General features: G+C 38.0%; 1 protein-coding gene across 3 annotated transcripts in view; it reads right to left on the minus strand.

The window, feature by feature from the left end:
- Syt14 (synaptotagmin 14) overlaps nucleotides 1-21,874 on the minus strand; it is a 145,502-nt gene extending 123,628 nt beyond the window's left edge. The window contains exons 1-2 of one of the 3 annotated variants that reach the window (XM_085844001.1): nucleotides 21,693-21,874; nucleotides 13,037-13,084 (exon numbers count right to left, since the gene is read on the minus strand). In XM_085844001.1, coding sequence (XP_085700127.1) covers nucleotides 13,037-13,084; nucleotides 21,693-21,705 — 61 coding nt within the window. In that variant the 5' untranslated portion in view covers nucleotides 21,706-21,874. The remainder of the gene's footprint in view (nucleotides 1-13,036; nucleotides 13,085-21,692) is intronic. The other 2 variants (XM_021173063.3, XM_021173070.3) reach the window with 2 other exon arrangements.
- Between the last annotated feature and the right edge of the window lie 4,957 nt (nucleotides 21,875-26,831).

The raw sequence follows: 26,831 nt of genomic DNA on the forward strand, positions 1-26,831 counted from the left end.
CTACAGTTTCTGAAAAGACTCACATTCACACTGGGATATTCACTGCTATATGAATGTATACCAAGTAAACTACAGGCTACATGAAGATGGATTTGGTATACAAGGAAACTAACAACAGGTCCATAGGAAGTCCTGTGCCAAAAAAAAAGCTAGAGTAAGACTCAAAAGTGTTAACACATATTAACCTACAATTACCTGCCTGAGGTCTATTATTTTAATTTGGGGTTCATAAAATATCGAAACTAATAAACAAAGAAACACAACTCACAGTAATGGGATAATTTTGAATACAGGGAGGAACCTACAAGACAAAAAAGATACTATATAAAAAGCACCTTTCAAAATGTGTGTGTGTGTGTGTGTTAGAATGTGCACATGTGTGCAAAACTCCTAACACATCAAATAACATACATGAGTTAGAGATAACTATGAACACAACCAATGTGAGAAGTTCTTCAACTGTATGCCAGGCTGTACTACCCACCAAAAGTACTCACACAGGAGAAAAGCCCTAGCAATGTAGTGAATGTAGTAAAAATCTGTCTTAAGGGTGCCTCACTACAAATCAGATAGTCCACACAAGAAAGAAACCCTATGAATTTAATGACTGATAAAAAGCCCTTACCAGAATCAAATCTCAGCAGGTGTCAAGGAATTCATAGGAAAGGAACCTTGTGTTTGTAATGAGTACAAGAAAATCTTTGCTATGAGGTCACTCCTCAAAAAATAGCAGTGACCTCATCTGTGAGGAAAAGACCTGTTTTGTATCCCAAAACCCACTTTCTCTGAGGAAAACACTTCATTTTCCCTTATGATAGGTGGCACAAAATAACTCAATCCCACACTCACCTTGCTGAAAGGCTTTGCCATAAGGAAAAGAAGAAATTCCAAAGAAAATAGAAGATAACAAGGGGCACTGGTTAGATCTAAAGCTACTGTCATAAAAATCAGTCCATAGTACATATTCTCTCTCTCTCTCCCTCTCCCTCTTCTCCCCCTCACTCCCCCCGCCCCGTCTGTCTTAAAGTAGTGGGTCAGAGCATAAAGCACAGGGAAGGAATTTCAAAGATAAGATAGCTTTGAGCAAGGGTTCTCAATATGTAAGTCATGACCCCTTTGGAAAACTACCTCTAAAAATATTTGCATTGTGATTCCTAACAGTAGCAAAATTACAGATATGAAGTAGCAGCAAAAATAAACTTATGGTTGAGGGTCAACATAACACGAGGAACTGCATTAAAGGGTCGCAGCTTTAAGAAGGTTGAGAACCACTGACTTAAGAGTCATTCGGGGCTGGGCGGTGGTGGCGCACGCCTTTAATCCCAGCACTCGGGAGGCAGAGGCAGGCGGATTTCTGAGTTCGAGGCCAGCCTGATCTACAGAGTGAGTTCCAGGACAGCCAGGGCTACACAGAGAAACCCTGTCTCAAAAACAAAAAACAAAAAAAAGGACAAAACCAAGAGTCATTGGGATCTCTTTCTTCATTTACCCTTAAAAAGACCTTCCAATTTAAATCTAATCAGATTTTATGGTTACTTTTAAATTTATTTTTGCTTTCTTTTCTGACAGGTTCCTACTACGTATCCCTAGATGGCCTAGAACTTTCTCTGTAGACCAGGCTAACCTCAAAATCACAGAGATCTACCTGTCTCTGCCTCCTGGATGCTAGGATAAGTGTGTGCCACCACACCTGGCTCAGACTTTATGGCTATTTTTAAAAGGTGTGTATATTTTATGGCTTCTAAGTCCTATTCTTTTTTTCACTGTTCTGCTATAGCAGACAGTGCTATAACGATCATGTTTAGGAACAAAACCTTGATTTCCACTGTGTTATTTCCTTACAAGAAAATCTTTACAAATGCAAATTTTAGTCAAAATCAGAAAAATTTCCAACCCCTCCCCACAAAACAAAATATATCAAAATCCCTACTACGTATTTCACAGAGCCCTTAAATTCACACTGAAGTCACATCTTTAAGTTATTCAACTACTAGTATAGGAAACTTGTCCATGGAGCCATCATTAACTTATACATAGCACATAAGACAATAACCAATGGGCATTTTGTGTTAAGGTGGTCTGCTGTAAATCATAGACAACATCCTGGTATACCTCCCAGGCTCACTGGCTTCCTAACATTCTCAGCATGCTGTGAAGGAGATGTAGCCATTCAACTGAATTAACTAGGGGCAAAAGACTATTAAGGACTGTGTACTGCCTCTAGCTGGCTCATAAAAGCCTCTGAGAAACAACCCTTTCCCTTTCTTCCCTCCACAGTGCCTGCTTGTTGAGGAACATGGTAGCCTCCAAAGCCACATGCTGGAGAAGCCAGAGCCACAGATGCCAAGCACCTAGACTTCCACTACAACAGAAGCAGAGCCCTGTGGTCATCATAAACAGCGGGCTTGAATTTCTAAGAAACCTCTCTGATGCTTGAGTCTCTGGGGTTTGCTGAGTATAACAGCTAACTATACATTAAATGATCTAATAAGATGAGCAGTTTTTAGTGTTCTTGTTTAAATTAGAAATGTATCCTCATAAGCCCATGTATTTGAAAACTGGATCCCCATCTGGTAGCTCTGTTTGGAGATGCTATGGAACTTTTAGGACATGGAGACTTGCTGAGGGAAGTGTGTCACTAGGGGTGGGACTTGAAAGATATACAGCCTCACCCCACTTCCACTTCTCCTTTTAACTTCCTGATCCTGCTGCCATGCTTTCTCCACCATTATGAACATCTTGCCCTCTGGAACCACAAGTCAAAATAAACTCTTCCTTAAGTTGCCTATGGTTAAGATATTTTATCACAGCAACCCAAAACAACCAAACCACTTAGGGAAGCAAAACAGGCTACTTAAGGATACATGCTACTGAAGAGGATAAGGTGGAAAGAGAAGAAAAAATCTAAATGACAAAAATCAACATGGATACTAAGTTCTGATGAGTATAAAGTTGAGCTAAAACCAGGATATGGACAGAAAAGAAAGGGTATTTTAAGAGAAGTGAATGCAGAAGATATCACAGAAAACATTGACACAACAGTCAAAGAAAATACAAAAAGCAAAAAGCTCCTAACCTAAAACACCCAGGAAATTCAGGACAAATGAGAAGATAAAACCTAAGGACAATAGGTATAGAAAAGAGCAAAGATTCCCAACTCAAAGGGCCAGTAAATATATTCAACAAAATTATAGAAGAAAACCTCCCTAACCTGAAGGAAGAGATGCCCATGGACATACAAGAAGCCTACAGAACTCCAAATAGACTGGACCAGAGAAGAAATTCCTCCCATCACATAATAATCAAAATATCAAATGTACTAAACAAAGAAAAAGAATATTAAAAGCAGAAAAGGAAAAAAAGGTCAAGTAACATAGAAAGGCAGACCTTTCAGAATTACACCAGATTTCTAACAGAGACTATGAAAGCTAGTAGATCCTGGGCAGATGTCATACCGACCCTAAGAGAACACAAATGGCAGCCCAGGCTACTCTACCCAGCAAAACTCTCAGTTACCACAGATGGAGAAAACAAGATATTCCATGACAAAATCAAATTTACATGATATCTTTCCATAAGTCAAGCCCTACAAGGGATAACAGATGGAAATATCAACATGAGGAGGGAAACTACACCCTAGAAAAAGCAAGAAAGTAACATTTCAACAAACTCAAAAGAAGATAGCCACACAAACATAATTCCACCTCTAACAACAAAATAACAGGAAGCAACAATCACTTTTCCTCAATTATCTCTTAACATTAATGAACTCAATTCCCCAATAAAAAGACATAGACTAACAGACTGGATATGTAAACAGCATTTTTCTGCATACAGGAAACACCTCCGTGACAAAGACAGACACTACCTCAGAGTAAAAGGTTAGAAAACAATTTTTTTCAAGCAAATGGTCCCAAGAAACAAGATGGAGTAGCCATTCTAATAACAAACAAAATCAACTCTCAACCAAAGTTATCAAAAAAAGATAAGGAAGGACAGACACTTCAGACTAGTCAAAGGAAAAATCTACCCAGCTGAACTCTCAATTCTGAACATCTATTATTCAAATGCAAGAGCACCCACATTCATAAAAGAAACTTTACTAAAGCTCAAAGCACACATCACACCCCACACAATAATAGTGGGAGACTTCAACACCTCACTCTCAGCAATAGACAGATCATGGAAACAGAAACTAAACAGACGCATAGTGAAACTAACAGAAGTTATGAACCAAATGGATCTAACAGATATTTATAGAACATTTCATCCTGAAGCAAAGGAATATACCTTCTTCTCAGTACCTCATGTACCTTCTCCAAAACTGACCAAAAAATTGCTCACAAAACAGGCCTCAACATATACAAGAAGATTGGAATAATCCCATGTACCCTATCAGATCACCATGGACTAAGGCTGGTCTTAAATACCAACAAAAACAAGGGAAAGCACACATACACCTGGAAGCTGAACAACGGTCTATTCAATGATAACTTGGTCAAGAAAGAAATAAAGAAATTAAAGGCTTTTTAGAATTTAATGAAAATGAAGACACATCATATCAAAACTTATGGGACACAATAAAAGCAGTGGTAGGAGGAAAACTCAAAGCTCTAAGTGTCTCCAAAAAGAAACTTAAGAGAGCTTACACTAGCAGCTTGACAGCACACCTGAAAGCTCTAGAACAAAAAGAAGCAAATTCACCCAAGAGGAGTAGAAGGCAGGAAATAATCAAACCAAATATAAAAATAACTATACAAAGAATCAACCAAACCAAGAGCTGGTTCTTTGAGAAAATCAACAAGATAGATAAACCCTTAGCCATACTAACCAGAGGGCACAGAGACAGTATCCAAATTAATAAAATCAGAATTGAAAAGGGAGACATAACAACAAAGTATATCTTTTTTTTTTTTTTTTTTTTTTTTTGGTTTTTCGAGACAGGGTTTCTCTGTATAGTCCTGGCTGTCCTGGCACTCACTTTGTAGACCAGGCTGGCCTCGAACTCAGAAATTCGCCTGCCTCTGCCTCCCGAGTGCTGGGATTAAAGGCGTGCGCCACCACGCCCGGCTCAAAGTATATCTTAAAGTAACTATTCTGTTTGTTGAATATCAAAAGTTGAAAATATTAAAATCATGTTCTATATTCATCATGGAAATATTATTGATAATTTTTCTCACTGTGCTCGAAATTATCATTTCCTTAATGTTTAACTTCAAAGAGTTTTTGCTATTTTGAAATTTTTAAAATATACTTGCTGATAAAATAATTTTTCTCCTAGAAACACGGATAATCTTTTTTAAGTAAACTGACTGTTAGACAATGTACACAGATACATAATGTGTTTTAAATACTTTCTAACTATGTCAGGTGGTATCATATAAAGCCCTTTGAATATATTTCTTTTTTTTTTTCCAGAGGGTTTTTCTTTTATTTCTAGAATATCCTATTAGTTTTCTATTACTTAATAGCATATATATATTTTTTTTACCAGCCATAATGTATTTTTTTTCATTGTTTTTTTTATTACATATTTTCCTCAATTACATTTCCAATGCTATCCCAAAAGTCCCCCATACCGCCCCCCACTTCCCTACCCTCCCATTCCCATTCTTTTGGCCCTGGCATTCCCCTATATTGGGGCATATAAAGTTTGCAAGTCCAATGGGCCTGAATATATTTCTTAATGATTCATGCTTAATATTTTATGCTCTTTTACTATGCTCAATTCCCAAAGAATATTTTGTATGTTTTGAAACAATTTAGTATTCAACATTAGATGTAGGATCCTCAGTTATGGATATTATTAAATATTCATAATGATATTTTTAGGATATGAATATAAAAGTTGAACAAAATTTTATGTATTCTCAAATACTCAATATTATTAATATGTTTGATGTATAAAACACATTTAAATCATAAAAAATTTTAAGAAAAAAAAAAAGCTGAAGCTATGCCCCATCTGGAATTCCAATCTCCTCCTGGCTACTTTCCGATCAAGGTGTAGAACTTTTGCTTCTTCACCAAGATGTCTGTCTGTCTGTTACCATGCTTCTTGCCATGATGGCAAGGAACTGAACTGCTGAAAGTCTAAGCCAGACCAAATTAAATGTTTGCTTTTATAAGAGTTGCATTGGTTGTGGTATCACTTCACAGCAATGAAACTGAAAGACAGATGCTCTGATAACTCTTTGGTTATTTCATACACTATATCGTGCTTATGATCAGCCCATATAATGCTCTTCAATGTACTAAATATCTTGACCATAGATTCTGTATATCTTATAGGTAAATAAAATATTAATATTTGTACTTTTCTCCATAGGTAAGTAATTTTAAAATGTAATATGGGCAATGTGTTTATTTAGTTATGGCAGATATTTTCTTCTACTGGGCTGCCTTGTCTGGCCTCAGTGCAAGAGGAAGCACTTAGCCTCCCAGAGACATGAAGTTCCAAGGGGACCACCACCCTCTCAGAGTAGAAGGGGAGGTGGGATGAGTAACGATTTTATGTGGGGTGTGATAAGGATGGGGGCAGAAAGGAGGATGTAAAGTGGACAATTAAAGCAATAAAATAAAAGTAAAATAACTTAAAACTTGTAATAAAATTAACTTAAGGAAAATTATTTTGGTGAAACATGTACACAATATTAATATAAGTAACTATTCTACCTATAGTATATAAATGCTTCACACACTTTTATGTATGTGTGAATATGAAAGAAAAGAATCTATATCATTTATGACATTAAAAAGTGGTCTGTTAAAAGAGAAATGAGGTTGTACAAAAATATAATTGAAGTGTAAACAGCTTTATTTCAAAAACTATTAATCACAAAAAATAGAACCTCTAAAACTTAACCAAAACTGAAATTTAACTATACTAGGTCAAAGAAATGTATAGGAAAATGAAATAATGCCTGATTTTTTCATTGTTACTAAACTGTTAACCTTGTTAATAGTTTTCTTTTTTTGTTGTTGTTTTCTCAGTCAATTACAGGTATCGGCTAGCTTATGCATTAATATATATTAACTAGTTTAAAATTCACAAACCAGATGAGAAATAAAATACTGCTATCCCAATCTACATTCAGATGAGAACCCATGTGGTATAAAGGGCCAGGCAACATGCTGAGTTCACCCAGCTAAGAAGCAGCAAAAAAGCATTATGGAAACCCATTCCAAAGCCACTCATGAAATCGCCTCCCTCAGCCAAAGCACAGATGTGTAACCATTTAAAAATCAAAGGAACAGAAGAGAAACCTTAGGATATGAAAACAGGCAGGAAAGAAAGACAGCTAACAGACTTAATTATGTTTCTCAGTTTGGATTTGCTGTAGCTACGGATCTAACACAAACTAATTCTTATAAGGCTCCTGACAAAGAGAACACTTTCAGATGAAGTTAGACTAACACTTCAGCTGTGGCTCAGGGCACATATTATACCTTGTTTACTCTGCCAAAACCTCAACACAAACCTCAGAAAGAAAAAAGAAAAACTATTAGAAGCAATAAAGAAGAAATATTTCTATAAGAAAATGTGCTTTTGGTTAAGTCATTAAAAAATTAAATTATCCCTAATGCAACCATTAATGCCTTTTTAAATTAAATTCACTAAGGCAATCAACTATTGTCTTCAGAGTCAGACTGCACACTAATGTGTTTTCATTTTTAGATAAGTCAAAGTCATGTCTACACTTGGCCATCTTTGCCTTTCTACACAACTCAATTTAAGAGTGACCTCTACTGGCATCCTGGTTCCCCAGACCATATTGTCCCCACTCCAAATTTCCCATTTCCTACCCTAATTTCCAGATTTTGATATCCAAATGCCTTTCTGACATCATCAATCAATGTTTACTGAGCACCTAGAAGTCAGCATGCCCAAAATTTAACAGGTGACTTCTGTACTCCACTAACATCATTGCATTCTACTGTTTTCACAGCAATTCAGATATTTTGAATTTGTTTATTGTCTATATCCTGTTAGCCCAAGCATTATAAGCCACAGGCGGTGAGAACATTTGTCATTTATTAACCACAAAATTCCAGCACTTACAACAGTGCCCACAATTAGACAAATGGTAAAATAGTAAATGTCAACAAATACAAGACAAGTAACAGAAGAATCCCAACCTCTGCTTCATAACCTTCAGGCCTTCAACATACTTTTCATTTCCACCCTCCACAGAAGAAAAGAACTGGATATATACAGTAGGTTTCTAAAACTGGCTCTGTCTGCCACTGCTGCCTTTTGTAGGCACTGAAATCCAGTTCTACCATCACTTTCATGAAAGAGTAAATGACTGTCAGGGGGAAGGAGATGCAATAAAGTAAACATACAAGCCAATTTAGGTGTAAAAAAGGAGGGGTTGGAGTGATAGCTGGGTTAGTAAAGTGCCGACCCTGCCAGGCATGAGGACATTCCCTCAGATCTCCAGCACCCACATAGAAACTGAACCTGGTAGAAGATACCTATAATCCTAATGCTATGGAGGGGGAAATGAGCAAACTCCCCAGGGCATGCTGTCCAGCTAACTTAGACAAGTCAGCAAGCTCTGTGTGCAGTAAGAAATCTTGTATCAAAAACAAAGCAGCGAGTAATACAAGAAAATACCTAACACAGACCTCTGACCTCCACATATACTTGCACATACATGTGTACACAGAATACATAAGAGAGAGGAGAAATGGGGTGGGAAGAGAAAGAAAAAAAGAAAGCCCAAACTTACAATGTAGAGTCGTAGCATAAGAGGGATAGAAAGGCTTACATTCTGCATATACAGCAGACAATATTACTAAATAGCCTTTCTCTTCACTTCTCGCCTTCCTTTGTTTATCCCACCTCAGAAGAAGAATAGGGTGGGGCTGAGGTGTTCTCTACACTTGGGATAAAACAGAGAGAACACCACACAGCTAACAGCTACACTATAAAATAGATGTACTTTGTCTTTGGTGTTCTATAAATAGCCTGCCCTTGGCATCTCAGATCTGCCTATTCTGGACACTGTCCTAGATTGTCCCAGGCTAGCTTTTCACCAACCTTCCATCCTTGTCTATAGCATACCTTTAGTCCTGCGTCTCATGTTCCAGGTCCGTAATTCCTATTCCCACAATGGAAGCAAAATAATCTGATTTATTGTGGTGATATGTTTAGATAACAATGCTAGAAGACCTTTCTCTTTCAATAAATTTCAAAGATTATATACACCCAAATTTAGCAAATATTAAAGGATGAGAAGCTATAGAACAGTAGGCAGATATTTCTGAAGCAGCAAGTTCTTCGGGTATCTTTCAGATCATTGATACACTCTGCAAACAGAGTTCAGACACTGCATTCTCCTAAGAAAAATGAAAATCCAGATGACACTGAACTATATTTTTCTAATACCAGATTAACAGCAGCAATACCAACAAAATATATCCAAAAGACAATGCTGACAGAGCATAGAGTTCATGTACTTCTGGTGGGAATGCAAAAGGGTATCGTGATGGCTATTGTTCATTGACAACTAGGAATCACCTAGAATGTAAGATTCCAGACACACTTGTGAGGGTTATTTATTTTAGTTTATTTTGAGGTTAAAAATACTTTATTATAAGTTGATAGGTGGGAATTTAAGAGAAAGCCAGCAATCAGAGCTCCTTTATGGCAGGAATGGATCTCAGAGGTAGGATACCTGGAATATTTTGGTCAGCCTCTGGACAGATCTGTAAGAGATTATCTTGGTTAGCTTAACTGATGTAAAAGGACCCACACTAATACTGGGCATCACCATTTCCTGAGCCTGGGTCCTGGACTGCATAAAAAGGAGAAAGCCAGCTGGTACATTAGTCATCTCCTGTTTTCTGGTGGCATATGCAATGTAACCAGATGTTTCAAGCTCCTGCCTCCATAACTTCCCAGCCATGATGGCCTATACATGGAACTGTGAACCAAAATTAGCCCTTTTCCCCTCAAGCTGCTTTCCCAAGAGTATTTTATCACCATAACAAAAAAATAACTAAGACGAGTACCATATACAAGGTAAGAAAATTTGCAAAATTCCTCTTTAGAGTCCCTCTATTCACAGGTCTCCAGGAGTAAGTTCTCATATACATTTTTATACAGATATTTTATTCCTCTGAGCTGATGGTGTGTAGAAGACATGCTGGACTTGAAGTCTGTTTTATGGACCAGATGAGGAGGCGCCTTGATTTTTTTCCCCAGTATGATAGAAATCCACAGAATTCCACATATCAGAGTGATATGGCTAATTTACACATTTAAAAACCACTTATGCTTAGTATAAGAAGGTAAGCATTTAAGTGAGAAAAACAAAACAAAACAAAATCTAGTGTCCTAAACAAAAGAAAATATTCAAGGCTACAATGACAGCAACAAAACAGGGGGAAAAGATGGATTCAAAACACTACAAGTACAACTGACAACTGCATATTACAAGTGGGAGAGAAGAGAATAATAGAAATACAGGAATATTCTTAAATTGGGACCTCAGCAACTAGGTGAACAGTGTTACTTATTAACTGAGATGAGTCCGACAGGCTCATTGGAAGGTGAAGGTCACTTAAGAAATTACCACATGTCTTTAAGATGAGTCAGTCTGCTATTCTATAGCCATCCAAATAAAAAGACTGAGATGTGAGATAAAAGAGCAAGGACTTAAAGGCCATCCACACTGGCTTTATTCAAGGAGCATTTGAAACAGGATAATAAGATAAAAAAAACAGTAGAAGGGAAAGAAGGTGAGGTGAATTAGTCAGGGGCTACACCCTCAGATATTCTGTGCTGCTGCAGACAGAGAGAGTAGCCAACAAAAGACAGAATGCACACATGAGAATAAAGCTCAGGGTTGAGCAGAGCATGGTAGCACATTCCTGAAATCCCAGCACTGGAAGGTGGAGGTAGAAATTTTAGAAATGTAATGGCAGCACCAAACACCCCGTAAGCTGAAGGCCAGTGTGGGATATATAACAAATGCCACAAAAAAACAAAAGGTAAGGGTTGATTTCATAAGAATTTCATTTCATAAGAATAACTGGCACTGATTACAATATTTCTCCTTTATATAACCTTCATATGTTATTGTCTATGTAAGTCTAGCTTAAAATGAAGAAGTGTTAGCCTTCAGTCTTGAATGTTTAAAAAGTTATGAAACATTTAGAATAGGATACTATTAAATGCATAAGATACATATCTAAATTTTATTAATAATAATATCAGCATTAATTAATACTGATATTAATATTAATAAATAGATACAGATCTAAATGTTTTTCAAGAAGTAACTACAATGTGAATAACTGTTTTAAATGTTCACTGAGCTAAGAATATAATTCAGCAGTAGGGTACTTGCTTAACGTACATGAAGCCCTGGGATCAATCCCTAGCAATCCATAAAATCAGACATGGCACCAACACACACCTCTAATCCTAACTCTTGACCAGTGGAGGTAGATCAGTTCAGAATCTTTCTTTGCTACATTGTAAGTTCAAGGCCACCCTGAGCTATCTGAGACCTTATGAGTAAATGAGCACAGAATGAAGATTCCATGGCACAAAGAGAAGGGGAAGGCTAGTTTAAGACAGAGTGATGTGAGCAAGACTCTGCACACTACCCTAAGTAAGAGGAAGACCATTCGGCAAGTTAAGTGGTCTATTAAGATCACCAGCTATCCTGATAACCTTTCCCTAGCATTCTTAGAGTCCTCTATGCTCCACTCACTTCCTTCCAGCTGTCTCTAGTCTTGTCTTGAATCCTTCTTTACCTGACTACTGCTTCAGTTGCTTTTGATACCAACCTTTGGGCTATGATCAAGGTGTGATTCCAAATGATTTGTTGGATTTTTGCTGCCCCATCAAATAAGGTTTCAAAAATTTTAGTGGGATAACATCTATAAAATTATTTTAAACTCTCAATAGGATTAAAATTTAATACTCAAAAATAAAATGTAACACAAGAGTAAAAATATTTCATGAAATATACAAATTTGCTCTTGCCCATTTTTGGGAAGATGCACAAATCAAGAAAACTGACATCAGTTTCTGCCTTTCCAGTACCAGAGGAAAGACACAATAACCTACACGTTAATAAAGAAAGAAGATTGCCTTTAAACGACAGCAACTATAGGCAGTGGCCCACAAACTAGTCAGCAATAACCATATCAACGATAATCACATGTATTCACCCAAAAAGATTTAAAAAATAAATGTTTTCAATTCCAAAGCAGCTAAGGATTTTCCAGAGCTGTCAAGAGTGAAAGTAACTGACATTTCACTGGCATGTCAGTCACATCATGTGTCACAGACACTGTTCCATCCTCCGCAAAGTGAAAGGTCAGGGTGAATAACTGTTTGGGGCTTCTGGCCAAACTCAGGAGGGCCAGCTCAGTTAAAGAGAGGAAAGAAATGTTCCTTGCTGAGACTAAGGCAGGAGCAGTCCGGGAATGAGGGAGGACTCAGATCTGTGATCTCTCCTAATGAACTAGGAGGCCCCAAGGTTTCCAAAAACCTAGAGAACACCTGGCTCCTTGCCTCCCACCTAACACCTGGACCATCTTGTTGAGCTGCCAAGTTACCAGGTAGCTCCTTCTAAGGAAGCACAGGCAGTTGTTCGTGTCTTGGGGTTGTGTGATCTTTGTAAATATTCCCAACTTCAATTTCAACCAATTGCTCATATCTCTCTGATGGGGTACAGTAACAGAACAGAAGCCAATTTTAGACCCAAAGTACCCAGCATCCAGATTCTGAAAGGGAATAGAAATCAAACCCTCTGTTCTCTGCCTACTCATACCAAATTTTTTTTTAAAAGATAGAAACCAGACTTTATTAGTTCGTCAAAATGGAATATGTAACCCTCAGTAGCTACATAATAAGCAACATGGATTCAAGGTATGCTCAAATTTATAATATACAAATGAGAGTTGATATCTATCAAATTATATGCCTTATATATCCAAATTATCATACTAAAATTTACTATATCCTAGGAAGCACTCAATATTTAAATATCCATGGAGAGGATTGGCCTACCTTTTCTAATACAGATAAGTTCATGTACTCCACAGGTTCTCTCTCCACCTATTAAAAAAAAAGAAGAAAAAAAAAAGTTTATTGGCAACCAAAATGAAGAAAATGGCCTCAAATTGACTATTACAAAGAACCATGCTAAACAGTCACCTAAAAATGATCTTAGAAAAAAGCTCCCTAATTATTTTCTTGAAGGCTAGTGAAACTAAATAGAACAGACTGATTTCCCTGAATAATCCAGAAATGAAGGCTTTATAATTTTTGGAACAAAGACGCTTCCTTTATTCAGTAGGCTATCCAGTTGGAAAGGAGAGGAGAAAATTCTATCATCATTTCCTATGCGCCCCTTCCTGTCATCTGTAAGGAAGCATAGTAAGAGAGGACACATTTTGTTCCTGAGCCCTAACTTCAAACATCAACTCTGTACAAGCATCAGTTATATTATATAAGCTATAAAGGGAAGTGTGGCCCTTCCCCACCCTCAGCTACCCACTCTTACAAATTTCTAAGAAGGCAAACGTAATAGACAACATGATAAAAATAATAATATTACAGCCCCGTGCTCCCACCCCCCCTAAAAAAAACCTCTTACTTCTTTGGAAGTTTTTTTTTTCCTAATATCATTTATCACATCTCTAGTGGTTAGGAAAATACAAATACAGGAAAGTACACACATCTATAAAGCCCTATGCAATCAGCTATCACAACACATGCAAACCAAGGCCAGACATAGCAGTTAGCCACCAATTCTGAATCTACTCATCTTCATAAGCACTGCCATATCTACAAAAGATAAACTCTCCTGAGTTCAGGCAGTAAGGCTGCTTCATCTGCTTATAGTATACAAATGAAATGCTAAATAGATACTGTTGAGTCTTACTATTTCCAGTACATTTGTGATTATTACTTGATTACTGTATTGTGATTCATTCACTTTCACTGCTATGCAAAATTCCACTGTGTTTAAATACACATAAGCATACACTGAAGTCTGTGTATATTTATACATACATAAACTTCAGTTCATAAACATTTGGACTGCCTTGAGTTTAGGTTTGTATTAATATTGCTCTAGGCCTTTTTAAGTATGTCTCTTTAATACACATGTGCATGCCTTTCTCCTGGTTATATACCAAGAAGAACTGCTGGATATATCTGCCAAAATAATGACAAATACTGCAAATTTGTGGTATCTATATACAATGGCATGGTATAGACTCTATAGAGACCACTTTGATATTTGCAACAATAGAACAAGTGGTGAAAACAGTAATCTGAGTGAAATATACCAGTGAATATATCTTTTAAAACTGAGAAGACATTAGTCAAACAAGTGAGAATTCACTCAATTTTAATGGACTATTTTCAAGATACTAGAAAAATCAAATGATAACAATAACTATAATTTATATTGAGGTCTATGATGTTTTTATAGGTTACTTGAACTATATATTGATATACAGTAATTAAACCACATTCTCTAAATGTAACATTTATAACTTAAGTTTGAGTTACATTATTTACAGAACCAGATTGCACTTTTTGACATCTATTATTAAAAAGCAAGATTCTCTTGGGTTGAAGAGATGCCTCAGCAGGTAAAATTACATTCTGTTCTTGTAGAGGACCAAAGTTCAGTTCCTGGGACCCATGTTTGATAAATCATAAGTACCTTTAACTGCAATTCCAGGAGACCTGATGGACCTTTTGACCTTTATGGACAAATACATTCAAATTCACACACACACACACACACAAGCTTACTCTCTCTTATCCTCTCTCCATATTATTTCAAAATAAAAATAAATCCTTAAAACTAAACTCTTGATATATTCAATATAATGGTTATTTTATCTAATGCCCCTAATCCTAACAACAATTCTTACAATGCTTAGTAGTAACAAAACAAAGAAACAAAAACCCTGCGGGATGACAAGAAAAACTGTGTGTGTGTGTGTAATATTTACTTATTTATTGGGTTTGTGTATTGTGCCCCTGAATATGAATTTTTGCCACAGTGCACATATGAAAGTCAGAGGATAACGTGTGGGAGTGTGTGCTCTCATTCCATCATGTGGGTTCTGGAAATTGAACTCAGGCCATTAGGCATGGCAGCAAAAACCCTTATCCAGTGAGCTATCTATCTCTCACCTGCCCTTTGGTAAGAATTCACTTTACCTATATTAAATAAAAGAACTTCGGTTTCAAAAGCTAGTTAAATAATTACTACATCTTAAACTTAGTTAGCTGGTAACTTCCAGTCTGTCAAAGCACTTATTTTTAAAATCACACAACTAACGTAAGAGACTAGAACTTGAAAACAAACATAGCTAGCTCATTATTTTATAGTACAAACAAAGTAAAACTCTAGTGGTTAAAGTTTCTCAAGATTGCTAATTAGTGTTAAAAAAATTCAAACACTGCACTTAATAATGAAATTAATTAAAAAGTTAAAATGAGTCAGGCAGGGGTGGCATATGCCTTTAATCCCCAAGTTTGGGAGGCAGAGGCAGGTAGATCTCTGTGAATTTGAGTCCAGCTTGGTCTACAGAGCTAGTTCCAAGATGGCCAGGATTACACAAAGAAACCTTCTCTCTCAAACAAACAAACAAACAAACAAAAAACAAAAACAAAGTTAAAATGAATTTTTTCACTTATACAAAAAAAAAAGAAAATTATGAAATTGCTTTTGAATGCTTTAAGGTAGTTTAAATAAAGTCAACTTCATAAAAACTGTATTTGGAGGTAATATGAGCACTGGTCTTGAAATAATCATCTTAGCAACATGAAATTGATACATATAGGATAACACTTCAGTTATCAGTATCAGTCACCTCAGGCCATGTCAGAACAAGACAAATGTGGCACTGTCCTCTACAGTGGCAAAAGTAAGAAAGATAAGAAAACAGGAGTGTGGGGCACACGTGTGCTGTGATTGTTTACCTTCATGTTTTTGCATATGAATGGTCACACGACTGTGAATGTGCCTACTACATAACTAGGATATTTTTGAGACCGGGAGGAAAATCATAAAATATTACTTTCCTACATGTTTATGGAAGGGAAAATGCACCATCAAAGTACATACAGGTGTCAAAGATAGAATTAAACCCACGATTTAGTTCTTATAAGAGTTCTTCTTAAAATTCACTTTATCACCTCCACATATAAGCTTCATTGATTCCTTCATGGTCAGACACTGAAAAACTAAAAGTCTTACATTTCATCTCATCTAGAGATTCTTTCCCCATGTTTATCCATGAAAGTGGTCACAATCTTTAAGTTCTTCTGCAGATTCTGCTACTTACTGTACATAAGGAAAAACTTTAAACATTTCCTGTTTATGCTGCCAACTGCCCCAAATCACCTTAACCTATTTAGACTCTAACTTCTAGGTGTATTTTTAGATTAATCCCCAGTTTAAGCCATTCTCTCATATTAGTTTGGGTCCCTAATTTTAAAAGCTGTGTTATAAATGAACACACTTTCTGGGTAGAGCCAGGCTTTAATTCTAAAGTTAGCACCATCTAATATGGTCTTTATAAATCTGTGTTTGTTAATGTGGAAGGTAAGGTAAGAAAAGGTAGCTATTATAAGGTATAATGTTCTTTCTCTTCTTTGGCTCCTATATTCATTGACTTTCAAAAACCTGCTTGTGTAAATATTCCAGAATAAATGTTAGCTTCCTCGAGGATACACACTGTCCTTTCCTTTTTATTTTTAAACCCGTTAGGTCTCCAGACATCTAAGTTACCCTCCTAAATTGGCATTGCTACTATATAATTGCATAATTACAGTAAAATTAAAACAATCTGAACAGTCAAGTCCTCTCTGCATTTAGCCCCCTGCCTGAACTTGGGATCCATACTCACCATTGCCACAATATCACACAGAACTGCCATGTCTATTTGTACAGCACTAGCTTGTCAGGCAAACAAGATGGCTCAATGGATACAAGCATAATACAAGCCTGGCAAGCTGAGTCCAGTCACTAGATCCTACAGTAGAAGGAAAGAGCCCATACCTCGTGTCCTCTAGCCCCACGGTATGTTCTTTCTCTCTCTCTCCCGCTCCCTCCTTTCCTCTCTGCCACACACCCACATGCTAAATAAAAAAGTATAAAACAAAAACTTGCTCAACACAGTATCTCATTTGACCCACATAAATTCCTGCACATTTAATTAATAATTTTTCTAAATATAAATTTTACCTTATAAAGTTAAATTTACTGACAAGTTAATTCACTTTTCCAGCCAATGAACTACTCTTCAAATTGAAGTTTTGGTTTTTGACTATCAGAAAGTTACTAACACAACACAATGAATCCCAATAAGTATGTGCTCACAAAAAGCGCCACTTAATTGAATCTTCTAGCTAAATGAAAATTAAAATCCTTCTGTTTTGACTACACCAGATCAATTTTTTTTTGGTAGTAAAATAATTCATTTTATTCTTTTTTTTTTGAAGATTCTTTTTTTTTAATTTTTAATATTTTTATTACATATTTTCCTCAATTACATTTCCAATGCTATCCCAAAAGTCCCCCATAGCGCCCCCCACTTCCCTACCCACCCATTCCCATTCTTTTGGCCCTGGCATTCCCCTATATTGGGGCATATAAAGTTTGCAAGTCCAATGGGCCTCTCTTTCCAGTGATGGCCGACTAGGCCATCTTTCGATACATATGCAGCTAGAGACAAGAGCTCCGGGGTTCTGGTTAGTACATCATGTTGTTCCAACAATAGGGTTGCAGATCCCTTTAGCTCCTTGGGTACTTTCTCTAGCTTCTCCATTGGGAGCCCTGTGATACATCCAATAGCTGACTGTGAACATCCACTCCTGTGTTTGCTAGGCCCCGGCATGTTCTCACAAGAAACAGCTATATTTGGGTCCTTTCAGCAAAATCTTGCTAGTGTATGCAATGTCTTGCTAGTGTATGCAATGCAGATCAATTTTTTAAAACTGTAAATATGCATTCCTGTGTGAGACAACCAAAAATAATTTATTATTTCATTAATATTTATCTCATGATGAATTCAAAATACTATTTTGAATATGAAGTCTAGATCCAAAAATCTAGAAAATAAAAAATTGTTCTGAATATATGTATGGATCTTAGAAGTTTGTTTGTTTGTCTGCCTTAGAAGTTTGTTAATAAATAAAAACTTGCTATATTATTTTTTTCTTCCTTCTAAAAATAATAAATCAAAGATTCCAATTTATTAGGTTTAACTTAAATATCACTCTATGTGTGTGGGTGCATAATCTCAAAAATGTGAACAGGGGAGATAAAGCTAGTTATGAAACTAAAAGAAAAAATCATTTCTTAAGTGTATGAGCAGAAGTGTAAACACTAAATAAAATATTTGAGATGTAGATAAAAGAACTTAGTCAACTATAAAATGGAGTTAATATCCAGATTTCTAACTTGAATATCCAGCTAATATTATATGCCACTCAACCAGTGAATTTGCACAAAATAGGGTAGTATGAGAAGTATGAAGGAAAAAGTTGTGGACAAGGAGACAACTTAAGACCATTCTGAATGTTATAAGGTGTACATTTGGATTGCTATCATCCAAGTGAGGATATCTACCTACTATTTAGAAATGTAAGTGAGGCTAGGTGGTGGTGGCCCACACTTTTGACCCCAGAACTCAGGAAACAAAAGGTGGATTTCTGTGAGTCTGAGAACACCCTGGTCTACAAACTGAGTTCCAGGACAGCCAGGGTTCTTACACAAAGAAATCCTGTCTTGAAAAACAGAAAGAAAGAAAGAAAGAAAGAAAGAAAGAAAGAAAGAAAGAAAGAAAGAAAGAAAGAAAGAAAGAGAGAGAGAGAGAAAGAAAGAAAAAGAGGGAAGGAAAGAGAGGAGAGAGAGAAAGAGGGAAAGGGAAGGAGGGAGGGAGAGAGAGAGAGAAAGAAAGAGGGAAGGGAGAAGGGAGGGAGAAAAGAAGGGAAGGAGGAAGGAAGGAAGGAAGGAAGGAAGGAAGGAAGGAAGGAAGGAAGGAAGGAGAAGGAAAGAAAGGTCGGACAGAAAGTAAATTGTTGGTACTAAACTCAAGCCTAAACCATTGAACAGAGCAACTAAAAAATATGTCAAACTGCTACAAAGACCTATTCTCAATTCACAACACAATTAGTTTTGCAAAGGACTGCAGACATAGCCAGAGTCAGTAATCCAAGTAAAACAGTGTATAGTTTTTGGTTGAATACAATCTCATTTGAACCCACAAGAAGTTACAGAAAAAGGTCATTCTAATAGTAAGCTACATTTATAAAATTATGCAAGGTTATAACAGCTTCAATATACAAGTGGAATAAAATTGTCCATTACTATATTTCAATTTTTAAAGCAAAGGAGCATATGGTTGTTATCTTCAAATGGAAGAGATCTTACACACACACACACACACACACACTGTATTTTAATTATTGCTTTAGAAAGGAAAAATAGGATGGGGTTAGACTAAAGTTGCTGAATAGCAGATTTGACAAAACAGAACTTCACCCCAAATATAAAGACCTTAAGGGTATAACATTTATTATCTCAAAATTAATTTTGAAGTCATCACCACTGAATGTTTTTATACAAAGGAAACATGCACGGTCTATTTCTTGGTATATACACTATACTGCAACCATGCTCACAATTATCTGTCCCACCAAAACATAAATTCTAACAGAGAGGATCCCACAAAGTCTATTTCAGAATATTGTCTATACCTGATATACAACAAATGTTCATTGAGTTAAAAGGTGAATGAACTGTATGTATATAAATTATTTCTACTAAGTAACTATGTCATCCTTTATCAGTTAGAGTTATGACTATCAAGCAGGTCTTCAAAGAAACATTGGCTTATGGTATTACCACACTGAGTAATTAAGATTCTACTCAAAGGTGAGGAAAGTAGGGATGGTATATATAAACAGAATCTATTTTAGTAAGTGCTAAGAAGCATAGTTAGACTGACTTAACCTTTATTTGAAATATATTAACTACATTTTCCTTGGCAAACCAGAGAAAGCCTAAGTGTTGATATTTGTATCTTGAAAACCTTTTTTAAAAATCTATAGGTATAATAATAAGCTGGGGGTATAGTTCAGTGGTACTTCCTGGCATGTGCCATGCTATCAAAACTAAAACAAAACAAAACAAAAAGCATACAGAGAATCTTTAGCAAACCCTATTATTTAAAGATACAAAACACAGAGCAAAATGCTCTAACATTTGGCTGCCAGGAGAAGGTATGTAAGCCTAAAGAAAACTCGGACAATAAGAAATTACAAATTATGAGATCATATTTGAATCCTATCTGGGTTAATCCTTCATCATCTGCTTAAAATTATATTTGTATGACTTTACAAGAAATCCTTCCACAAAGTTGTTGACAAAATAAAGCATTCTACGTCAACCAGTGAATTTCACTCCCTAATTCCAGCTCTCATAAACAGTACTGGGAAGAATAAGGGTTGAACATGCTGTTCTGAACATCAACGATTACAGGTAGATTTTATTCTCCATCATCTTAGCAAATCATGAACATGAAACACACAGCTGAGTTAATTCTGGAGTTTGGTGGCTGGATCCTAAAGAAGCCCCCAGGCGTGTATACTAACAGAGACCAGTCACCTAAGGGAATTACTGTGCGAGGGGGAACACATTAAATGTAGGCAAGTAATGATTCAGCTACAGGTACCCTGTACAGGTCACGCAGGGAAGTTTTGGAAATCCTTTTTTTGTACTGAGCTCATCTAAAATGGAAAACAAGATGCTGTAAGCATCACACCTGTGTGATACTAACTGCACAATATGCTCCTTAAAAGCAAGGCAAATTCCACTCCACTCCAGCTCCATGGTCTCAGAATAAGAGGAAAATACACATCGGTGCCACTTACCTTATCCAATTCTAATCAAGCTACTTGTGAAACATTTCTGTTGCCAATCTTCTGGGTGCGTTTGTCATAAATAGGCATTTGCCTCTCCCCGGAAAAAAAGCAATTGTGAGGGTCAGATAAGAGGGTTAACCTCACGAAGATGTCCTGGCCCCCTATACCCGTCAACTGAAGGGGACAGCGTGGTTATCATCGGCCCAGAAAGCCTGACAGGAGCAGCAGGATGAGCGGATCCCACAAGGGCAGCCTCCCGCTGCCGAACAGCACGGCGCTTCTCAATACCTCAGAGCCTCATTCACCTCAGCATCTCGGTACCTCAGGGCCCTAGTACCTGAGCATCTCACTCAGTACCTCAGCGCCTTAGTAACTGAGTCTCCTCAGTGCCTCAGAACCTCAGCGCCTCATTCACCTCAGAGACTCAGCACCTCAGTGTCTAAGTACCTAAGTCTCCTCAGTGCCTCAGAACCTCAGCGCCTCATTCACCTCAGAGACTGAGCGACTTGGCGTCTAAGTACCTCAGCGCCTTAGTACCTGAGCATCTCACTCAGTACTTCAGAGCCTTAGTACCTGAGCATCTCACTCGGTACCTCAGCGCCCACAGTGTGTAGGCCAGTGCTCGCGAGGGCCGCACGCCGCGCCTAGGCCGGTGTCCCGCATTAGCTTCCCTTACAGTCCGGACCCGCAACCCGCACCTCGGCCTCCTGGGCCCTGCGCTCGCTCGCGGGGCGTCTTCTCCGCGCATCGCTTGCCTTCCACTTACCTTCGATCGCCATGATGCGCTCGCCATGGACCGCACCAACCACGCAGGGAGAACGGGGGTAAGTGCAGGAGCTTGCTCTTCTTAGGCCTCCGGCCAGAGGGGCGGGAACGCCCCGGGGCCAGGCAGCTGGGCCTCCAGGAGCCGGGGCGGGGCGGCGGGGTGGGGTCGGAGCTCCGGAGCAGGCGGCGCAGGAAGCGGAACCTTCCACAGTCGCTCACCGTCGGCACGTGACACCGCCCCGCCCCCGGCCCCTCTAGGCCCCGCCCCTCGCAACAACTATAGTTTGGCCCACAACCTCGACTTAACCCATTCCCACCTACCTTCTCAGGCCCCGCCCCCGAAATAACCCAAAACCCCGCCTACCACCCTGACCCGCCACGCCCGCCTCTTGCTGGCCACGCCCCCACCTCCCCCAACCCCCTCCCCCCCAGCCGGTGCAGGGTCTCAGGCGGACGTTCCCAACAGGTGCAGAGAGAGAGCAGCGAGCTGCCTCAGCAGCCAGCCTTCACCAGGCTTCCAGAGCGGCTGGACAAGCGGTCAGGACCATGGACAGGTCTCTGCACCCAGGAGGTGCCAGATTCCCTCTCAACGAAGGTCTATTCAGTTTGGTTTGGTTTGTCTGAGCACTCACCTCAGATTTCAGCCAGCCGGTAGAGACAGCTTCTTGGCACAGCAAACCAGAAAGAGGGATCCTGAGGATGGTCTCTCCCTCCTTCCCTTTCTCTCTTCAGCCTCATTTCTAATGTGACCCAACTCCACAGGAGCCTGATGCCTCCTTAGAAGAACGAGTTCCCCATTTGTCCATGCACTGCAAGCACACATTTGAAGCCACACAATTGTAGGTGTTACACAGACGTCTTGACAAAGGGCCTGAAATGCATGTCACGTACCCATTTTTAAGTTTGCAAGCCCTTGAGCATGTGAACACCCAAAAGCCAACCCCGAGCAAACAACAACTAGCTACCTAATCATCCCCTCTCCACTGTTTGTTCCCCTTCGGTTGGGTACTTTAAAGGCCGGGATGTCGGAGCCTAGAAGGATAGGGGCTTAGTGATTCTTCCTTGTGGAGAAGATGGTCACTCCTAGAACAGGTGGCTATATTAAGAACAGAAACAAAGAAGAAAATATTTTCCACTTATTATGTAAGTGAGGTTGGACTGTAATCTAGAGCAGAAACTGCCTTTCATTGCTTTTATATAACTTCTCCCTCAGTCAATTGATGCTCAATAGGCATCGATTCTTTAACATTTTTTTCTACATTTGCTTATTTATTGGGGCAGGACCTTCGTGTGAAAGTTAAAAGACAGTTTGCAGAAGTTTGTTCTCATCACCATATGTACTCCAGGGATCAAACTCAGGTTGTCAGCCAGGCTTGGTAGCGAACATCTTTACCTTCTGAGACTTTTCCCTGACCCTGTTCTTTAATGTTTTGACTAGTCCAGTGAATATCTATTGATCTAGGCATCATACAAAGAGCTGGCTGCAGGGGTAGAGGAGATAGATCAATTGATAAAGTGTTTGTTGCACAAGCATGAGAGCTTGAGCTCAATCCACAACACTTTTTTTTTTTTTTTTTTTTTTTTAGTAGCATGCTTGTTATCCTAACTTTGGAGAACTGAGATAGGCAGATCCTTAAAGTTCATTGTTAAGCCAGTGTAGATTAATTGATGATCTCCAAGATCAATGAAAAAGCCTGTCTCAAAAAATAAAAAATAAAAAAGGGGAATGGGTGAGACTGGAGAAATGTCTCAACAGTGAAGAGTACTTGCTGTTTTTGCAGAGGACCTGGATTCAGCTCCCAGCATCCACATGGGAGCTTACAACTGTTGTAACTCCAATTCTAGGGGATCTGACATCCTCTTCCAGCCTCCATAGACACCAGTCATGCATATACATAAAATAAATAGGCAAAGAAGAGAGTGAGCCAGGCAGTGGCGGCACACATTTTTAATCCCAGCACTTGGGAGGCAGAGGCAGGTGAATTTCTGAGTTTGAGGCCAGCCTGATCTACAGAGTGAGTTCCAGGACAGCCAGGGCTACACAGAGAAACTCTGTCTCAAAAAACCAAGAGAGAGAGAGAGAGAGAGAGAGAGAGAGAGAGAGAGAGACTGAGGAAAACATTCATGTCTATCTTACAGATACAGATGCATGCATGCACCTATCCATACGTGAACTCACACGCATGCATAGAAACACACACCAAAAACATATATCTACAAACAGGAATTGTTATTGAAGGATCAAACTAAACAACTGTTCTGATAAAATACCTATAGGTTAGTCTTAAAAAGTGCTCTCTCATTCTCTCTCTCTCTCTCTTTCTCTCTCTCTCTCTCTCTTGGGAGTACCATCAATATGCTTGGGATCCAGATACAATAGTAAGGTTTTCTCCAGGACACTGTACTTAAAACAGACTTGAACTTCAGGACATTAAATTTGAAACCACAGATCTTGGTTTGTGGTTTCTAGCTGGCTTCAACTGTTGAGACTTATAAGAATTTCATATTGAAAGGCAAACATCTCAGGAATCATCAGGTACACAGGTATCTGCATAAACCAGGTTAGTTCACAATAGTTTTCTCAGAAAGTGTGTGTGCGTGCTTGTGTGTGAGTGCTTGTGTGTGTGTGTGCCTGCGTATTAAACTTGAGCTTCAAACTTAGAACTTTGGCCAAAGTACTAATAACATTTCCCCCTAAGTTAAAATTCATAATCCCCTCTACCAACATTACCTTTTGTAATAATCTGAGATGGATCTTAGATAATACCATACATATTACCTCAACTTCTGCCCAAAATTTCATACAACTTCTGAGTTTGCTTAAAGCCTGCAATTGTTTGGATATGTGTTGTCCCCACCAAAATCAGTTGAAAATTCAATTGCTAACATAATGGTATTGTATGGTTGGGACCTTTAAAAGGTGTTGGACTAGAAGGTGTAGCCTTCATAAAGAGAGCAGTATAGCTCCTACTAACCGGAAGTAGTTACCACAGGATAGCCCAAGGCTGTGTGATTATAAACTGAGTTGATTCCTTTTCCACCTTCTTTCCCAAGTCACAAGCTGATTACTCTCCCACACTCTCCCACCATGTAATAACACAAGGTCCTCACCAGACATGACAGTCCTCAGAAACCATGAGTTGAATTAAACCATTTTCCTTATAAATTAATCAGTCTGGCTACCACACAGAAGACTAAGACATAGCCACTCTTAAATTAGTTGCTTATCTTAGCTTCTTTGTTTACTTTTTTAAAGTATGTGACTGGTTCAACAGTTCTAATTTCAAGAAATATCAACTTATTTTATTTATAAGCTTTACATTTTATTATAGATCATGCCTAAAAATAATAGTTGTTTTTTTATCTTGACTGTGTACCTCCAAAGTATTGACACTGTATATTTAATGCATTGGGACTGATAATTAGCTTTTTACTTTTAATCCTTTTTATAATGAATTAGTTGTAAAAATTAGTTTCAAACATATCACTCAAGTAGTTATCTGAACTTCTCATCATGTGTTGTGGAAATAGTTAGAAATTAAGATCAAAAAGAAGAATAATTTATTTTCGTATAGCTCTGAAATAGAAATATGTTCTGGTATTTCAATTTTCAAGTTATCCTCTCTATGAAAACATTTAAAAATAATAGTTTACACTTCCAGTAACACCATAAAGTGTCATCATACAGTGGTGTGATTGAAACATTGGCAGAAAAAATAAACATTAAACTTGTGGGTACACCATGTCAAGTGGAAGTGAAAAAAGATCAACCCACGTTAGTGGTAGCTCCGAGTGCTAAGCTAAATCACCACTGTCCACGGCAACAGAATCTTGATAAGAAAATATATTTTGAAAGGTTCCCAACCAACTTAAGAAACAACCTAGTTTTAAGCTGGAAACTTTGTTTATATAAATCATTCAGTAGAAATCAAAAATCTGTAAATTACACGTATAGAAGTAAAGACATATGATAACATACAAACTCATGTGAAAAGATGCAATTTATGTCAATGACACTATTCGGTGCTTTTGAAGTTTTACATGAGGGAGACCTTTGAAACTGTATTTTTATTTTACGTATGAGTATGTGTGTCTGTGTCTGGGTATGATCGTCTGAGTGCAGGTGATCTCAGAGGCCAAAGGCACCGTGATTCCTGGAGCTAGAGTTACACACAGTTATGAGTTGCTTAATATGGGTGCTGAGATCCAAGCTCTGGTGCTCTTAACCACCAAGCTGGTTCTCAACCTTCCTAACCTGCAGCCCTCTAATACAATTCCTCATCGGTGAACCTCAACCATACAATTATTTTCCTTGCTACTATTGTAAATTGGAGTGTAATTACCCATGTTTTCCCAGTAGTCTTGGGAGGCCCCTATGGAAGGGGTTGTGATCCACAGGTTGAGAACGACTGAACTAAGCCATGTCTCCAGCCCTAAGGGAAACATTTTTAAACTAAGCTTTTTAGCAGCTTCAGCTTTCTGAGAATATACGTGTAAGAGCTTAGTAAAAAACACAGGAAAAGCTACTAACTCTTTTATTTCTTGGATTATAATACCATGGAAAGAGTTATTATCCAAATTATTTATTCTAATAACATTGTCTTTTTTCTGCTTCATAAAGTTAAAAGGCAACAAATTCACCTTTACAAAATAATATTACCTCTCCATATTAATTTTTAAAAATTAATGTAAATTAATGTAAGTATAAATGTAAGTAATTGTCAGAGCCTTATCAATATATCTGAGTTATGCTGATTTTATTTATATTACAAACTTGAATTTTATTTGCCACTCTGAAGCCATACAATTTAACAGAATTCTCTGTCTCTAATTAATTCTGCATTATTTGCTACTGTTTGGTTGTGAAGGAGAATAACTCCAATTTGACAAGCTTTATAAAAAGAAAAGTTAAAATATGTAAGTACAGAAATAAAGCTGAGCCTCAGGTCAGAGAAACTTGGTAGCCCAGATGCTATGGTGAGAGCTTCCTGCCTCGAACCCTGAGTTCTGTCTGCCTGTTGCTTGCCACACACTGATGGCCTCTCTGTAGCTGAAAAAAAAAAAAAAAGCCTTGAGAAATTGAAAGCTTTACCATGTGTACGTTTAGACAACTTTCTGGGTCCCAAGACCATAAATTCCT

This window comes from Mus caroli, unplaced genomic scaffold (assembly GCF_978045245.1).
Source record: "Mus caroli unplaced genomic scaffold, Mus_caroli_1 scaffold_1, whole genome shotgun sequence".
NCBI classification, from domain to species: domain Eukaryota; kingdom Metazoa; phylum Chordata; class Mammalia; order Rodentia; family Muridae; genus Mus; species Mus caroli.